This window comes from Amblyomma americanum, chromosome 5 (genome assembly GCF_052857255.1).
Source record: "Amblyomma americanum isolate KBUSLIRL-KWMA chromosome 5, ASM5285725v1, whole genome shotgun sequence".
NCBI classification, from domain to species: domain Eukaryota; kingdom Metazoa; phylum Arthropoda; class Arachnida; order Ixodida; family Ixodidae; genus Amblyomma; species Amblyomma americanum.
The window spans coordinates 198,996,578-199,002,577 of record NC_135501.1 but is presented as its reverse complement, the minus strand read 5'-3'; the positions used below and the strand labels follow the sequence as shown (position 1 = coordinate 199,002,577).

The window sequence follows — 6,000 nt, the reverse complement described above, 5'->3', positions numbered from 1 at the left end:
CCATCTCACTATTAAAATTGTTGGGAATTAATTACTGCGCTAACCTAATGAAAACGGAACACTGAAATGGCGGGATTGAGAAGTGCACACACACGAAGCGCTAACTCTCACCTCGTTGGTTAGTTGGGTGTCCGTCGTGCGGTCTGTTTTGCGCTCGGTTTTCAATTACGTCTCATCAATTATCCAAACGCTCTTAACTTTTTAACCGCAGCATTTAAACCAGAATAGAGACGGCCAGTAATTGCTGGTGCGGCGGCCATTTAAAAGGCGCGGTTATACTCCGACGTAGCGCGCGCGCGGCACGGCGACGTCACGTCGGCAAAACGCGACCGTCTACACTCCAGCGGCGCCTGACCGCCGGCGTGTTCGGCGGCTTCCAGCGCGGTCCGACGGCTCCCGGCGCCGAATGCAGCAGGCTGCATTTCGCGCCGGCCGCCGCCGGCCGACCGGACCGGTTCCTCCTTTCGTCGGGGCGTGCTGTTCTGAGAATCCACGACAGAGGGCGCGTCGGACGTTCTGCGCATGCGCTTCTCCAGACGGGGCGGCTGCGTCGCATCGGAGCAGTCGGACTGTAGGCGGGCCAAATTTGCGCCTGGCGCGGCGTTGCCGACTTGACGTGGCCGACCGCCACCTGCGCTCGCCCGCGCGCTGAGGACGTCGGAGTATATTGGCGCCTAAAAAGATCACCGCGCCAATCGCCTCGCCATTAACAGCGTACCCGTAAACAAAGGCGAACTACACTGCTGGAGGCACCTGTATTAGAACCGTCAAAATAACACTAACTGTTCCGGCGAAATTATGGGTTAAGTGAGTCCACTGGCCCTCCTTGACGTTTCCGGGTCGCCGTGCGTAGCTCATGACTATCATGACTATTACGTACGCAGCGGACGAAATCGAGGAAGAAGAAGAGAATGAGCAAAAAGAAGATTCCGGTCGCTATCATAACCCTCCGGCGGGAGGTGGTGGCCGTCCACCCGCGGCAACGACGACTAATGCGCCAACGACGACAAAGAGCACCCTTCAGGAGGAGGTGGTGACTACTGGAGAGGCGGAGACTAAGCCGACGACCACCGAGACAGTGACGACGAAAGATGCGACTACTAGACCGACGACGACGGCCAGGACAACCACGAAATCGACGACTACGACCAGCACTACCACAACTACAACTACTACGACGACGACAACTACAACAACTACGACAACAACTACGACGACGACAACTACAACAACTACGACGACGACAACTACAACAACAACAACTACGACAACAACAACAACTACGACGACGACTACTACCAAGCTGCCAAGTAAGAGGCCGTGCTCTCTATACCAGGGCATGTTTATTTTAAAGTTAGGTTCGAGGCCACTGGTATGAAACTGGGAACTTGCTAGTAATTAGCTGTGGTCTCCAATACTGAGAAAAAACCTATTTAAATCGCTAGAATGCATGCCTTACATGCACACATGCGTTAGTGATCCTGGAAGACTGGTCACAGAATCTGTAGTTATTCATTTACCCTAGGAAAGTTCAAATTATGCGGTTGATTAAAAGGTGTGCTCTTGCGCTTTTTGTGGAACTTAGTTAAAGAATGCGTTTAGACAACCTGCAGATCACACATCTTGATTATCGTGTAGTTGGGTAGTCACTGGTATCCATCTGCATGATAGGAAATTGACGGACACCCCGTTTCTCCCCCTCCCCCCCTCCCTACCATAGCATCGGTAGCGTCGATGGCTCTCTTTGTGAAACATGTAAACACAAAAATGTTGTCTTCTCATTTGTATGCATAGTTCGCATAACGGTGTTTACGAATACAATGAGTGTGTCAGCACTCGCGCATGTACTAGATTAGCGTTCACTGCATATTTCATGCTTTTCTTCAGGACTCAAAGAACTGTACTGCGCGGTTGGAGCCCAGGCAGTATTTCTGGACCAGTACCCTCGGGACGGCGTCTGTCACTACATGTACTACATGGACGTCTTCATCAACAATGCGAGCGTGGTGGCAACTGAGATACAAACCTCTTTCGACACTTTCAAGGTTGTTCTCAAGAAGTACACACAGACCAAGGGAGGCATCTCCTTCGACATCAAGTGAGCGGAGTCGGAAAATTCATTTCCTTGGCACGTTCTAGCCGTCCTCAAAACAATTGTATGGAAGGATGCTTGTTCTAAACATTTATTTTCGCTCCAAGAGAAATATTGCCACGCGGAATGAAGATATTCGTGCCCCAGGCACGCCACCCTAACAAAAATGGTCCATAGACAGTCTATACACTTTTTATAGACTTTATTGCCTACCTATAGACATTACTTTTGTCTATTCATAATCTATACACTGTCTATAGACAAAAGTCTACTAATAGTGTATGGCCATAAATTTACAGATTGTCTATAGACTTTATCGCCTCCCTATAGACATTACTTTTGTCTATTCATAGTCTATACACTGTCTATAGACAAAAGTCTACTAAAAGTGTGTGGCCATAAATTTACAGATGGTCGATAGACTTTATTGCCTCCCTATAGACATTACTTCTGTCTATTCATAGTCTATACACTGTCTATAGACTAAAGTCTACTAAATATGTATGGCCATAAATCTATAGATTGTCTATAGACTATCGATAGGATTTGTATTGCCTACAGACTGTTCTCTGGAGATTGTCTATAGAGAGCCTATAGACTTTATAGACAGAAGTCTATGGACAGTCTATAGACTGACAATAAATTTTCGTAACGGCAAGCTAGGCGCGCAGTGCAGCGTTCCTCACGCAGGCAGCGAAATCTCGCGCGATCGCGTCGTGATCGTCGTCAGCGGCGGTGGCGTTGTCAGAGGAAGAGGCAGGTGGCCCAGCTGCCACCTATGTCACGTGTCCTTGTGACGTCATCACCAACCTGCCCACCACTATTTTATGTTCAAATAGTTCAAATGCTCCATGCTCGGCTAATTCTTTTCTTGAACACTGTAATTGGATAGAGCGGTCGTCCCTTTAATAGCAGCGCACTTCCTTACTGCGCATACGTCGGGATACTCTTCACAGTCACTACTGATGCATACATTAGGAAACATGAAAAGAATGTTAAGAAAACTACCAAGGACAACTGTAGGTGAAATTGCGGACGTATGTACTGTAACATGTTATACAGATCAATAAACAAGCCACACCAGCTGATTCTCTAGCGTCTCTATTTGTACCATGCTAATAAAAAATGAATAAAAAATGCACGAAAGTAATCGACTAGCTATCTTTAATTGTTACTTTTATGGGCTGCAAATGACCGCGGAAGTGAGTTACATTTCAGATGGAAGTAAATGTAATTGCGGTCGATTAAGGGTAATGGGGTGGATTCCAAGAGACGGCAAGTGTAGCAGGGGCGGCAGAAGGTTAGGTAGGGACGGATGAGATTAAGAAGTCTGCAGGCATAGGGTGATCGCAGCTGGCAAAGGACAGGGTTAATTGGAGACACACGGGAGAGGCCTTTGTCCTGCAGGTGGTGTAGTAAGGCTGATGGTGATGATGACTTTATTTTCTGTAGCGCGCGCAAGCTCATCGTAAATAAAATCTACGATGACGACAGGCGCGTTCAGTATCACGGCGCTGGATAGATGAGTTAAGTAATTGTTGAGCAACTAACTTTCCATTTCTATTGCAGACAATCATTTAAAATCATAGATTTTTCAGGTATTTCTTCTCGAATTGATTTATGCTTCATTCTGGGAATTCAGCACTGTGGTCAGAGGCTGGCTGTAGCAGTTGGGCTGTTCTCTGCTTGAGCTGCCCTCAGTGGGCTTTCTTCTCCTACGGGCTATGATGGCTTGGAGGCTACGAATTTCTGTTATAAGAACTAGTGCCGCTTGTGCAAGTCATTGCTCCCGCCGAATGCACTGGGACGGAGGCTAACTGCGGACCCATAGACACCAGCACGCTCACTGCTGTATACATTCTTAAAGAGAGCCTTCATCATAGCCGACGCTTAGATTTCCTTTACATATTCTCACACAGAGCCCACTGGAGGACTCCAGGTGGTTTTGTTTTCTTTCGTAGGTACGTTACATTGGACGCCATCAAGGGTAATGCAGCGGCTATCAAGGCGCTGGCGTCCAACAACATCGTAAATTACGGGTTTCTCGGAATGATAGCACCCATCTATATATTGAAGCAATGGGTGGCGAAAGCCAAGGACCTTCTCAAGGTACGCCTTCTGTTCCCCCGATTTGCACTTTATGTAGGAAACCTCGCACTTCATGTCGTGAATGTCTGCTCTGGTTGTGGAAGCTACCTATACCAGTCAGTGGCCGCGTGCTATAGGCGACCGCTTCTATATACACTACGGTGCTGGAGTAGCCTTATGAAGCTCCAGAGCTTTCAGCCGGGGTCTTTCAAGCCCCAAAAACTGCGTGTTCGTATCCTTTATTTATTGATTGATTTATTTATTTATACAAGTACCTGCAGCACCACAAGGGCATTTTTGCAGTGGGGGACAATTGGCGGAAAATGAAAGCGTGACAAAAACTTAAATACAGCTAAGCACAGTTGGTAAAAGCAAGAAAGTAACCAAATACGTAACATCGATGAGTCACCTCGACGGCAAACGGTCTTCAGGGCACCGCGGTGCAAAAATCACAACACAGAAATGGAAAGGGGCCCGCCGCGGTGGCTCAGTGGTTAGGGCGCTCGACTACTGATCCGGAGTTCCCGGGTTCGAACCCGACCGCGGCGTCTGCGTTTTTATGGAGGAAAAACGCTAAGGCGCCCGTGTGCTGTGCGATGTCAATGCACGTTAAAGATCCCCAGGTGGTCGAAATTATTCCGGAGCCCTCCACTACGGCACCTCTTCTTCCTTTCTTCTTTCACTCTCTCCTTTATCCCTTCCCTTCGGCGTGGTTCAGGTGCCCAACGATATATGAGACAGATACTGCGCCATTTCCTTTCCCCAAAAACCAATTAAATGGAAAGGGTGCACAATCGCATGGAGCGAAATGCCAGCCAAAATATAGGAAGTAAACGGGATGATATTAATCTACGGCAGGCTGCGTGGCAATAATAATAACAATAATATAATAATTGGTTTTGGGGGAAAGGAAATGGCGCAGTATCTGTCTCATATATATCGTTGGACACCTGAACCGCGCCGTAAGGGAAGGGATGAAGGAGGGAGTGAAAGGAGAAAGGAAGAGGTGCCGTAGTGGAGGGCTCCGGAGTAATTTCGACCACCTGGGGATCTTTAACGTGCACTGACATCGCACAGCACACGGGCGCCTTAGCGTTTTTCCTCCATAAAAACGCAGCGGCCGCAGCGGGTGCGAACCCGGGAACTCCGGATCAGTAGTCGAGCGCCCTAACCACTGAGCCACCGCGGCGGGGCTCTGCGTGGCAATAAAGAGAGAAACTCTGAATGCGCTTTACATTCAGCAATGCTCTTGGGAAGCCTATTCCAGTGTGCGGAAGCATGCGGAAGAAATTAATTACGCTACACATCAGCACATTTCAAGGACTTTCAGCTCGTGATCACAGCGTTTAGAGATGAAGTACGGAGGAAAAAGTACAAGCTCTTATTTATTCCTGTGAGATCACAGTAAATTCGGGAAAAAAAAGTTCTAATTTTGCAGTTAATCGGCGTTATGGCAGTTTTTTCTAACCAAGGTTCTCTTCGATGTAATACTGCTACGGAGGTTATAATTACCGGAAACAAATCTTTCATCGCGGTTTTGGACGCGTTAAAGCATTTCTATAAATTTAGAGCTTTGAGGGTCGCATACTGCGCAAGCGTATTCGAGTATACCGGACAAACATATGTTATGTAACGCACTTATTTTACTTACTTTCCTGGGGAGGGGGGGTGGGGGGTGGGGGCGTCTTTATAAAAATCACGTCTAACGAGGTTTAGCATACAAGATGACTTTAAGGTTAAGTATTCAATATGTCTGACCTATGTTATATTTTCTGAAAAATAGACCCCGGCTACGATGCCGCTGCTACGACATCGGTCAC

General features: G+C 47.6%; 1 protein-coding gene across 1 annotated transcript in view; it reads left to right on the top strand.

Annotated features, from left to right (window-relative positions):
- The first annotated feature begins 865 nt into the window (after nt 1-865).
- LOC144134513 (uncharacterized) overlaps nt 866-6,000 on the top strand; it is a 28,029-nt gene continuing 22,894 nt past the window's right edge. The window contains exons 1-3 of the mRNA XM_077667422.1: nt 866-1,310; nt 1,888-2,098; nt 4,054-4,201. Of these exons, the coding sequence (XP_077523548.1) occupies nt 866-1,310; nt 1,888-2,098; nt 4,054-4,201 (804 nt within the window). The remainder of the gene's footprint in view (nt 1,311-1,887; nt 2,099-4,053; nt 4,202-6,000) is intronic.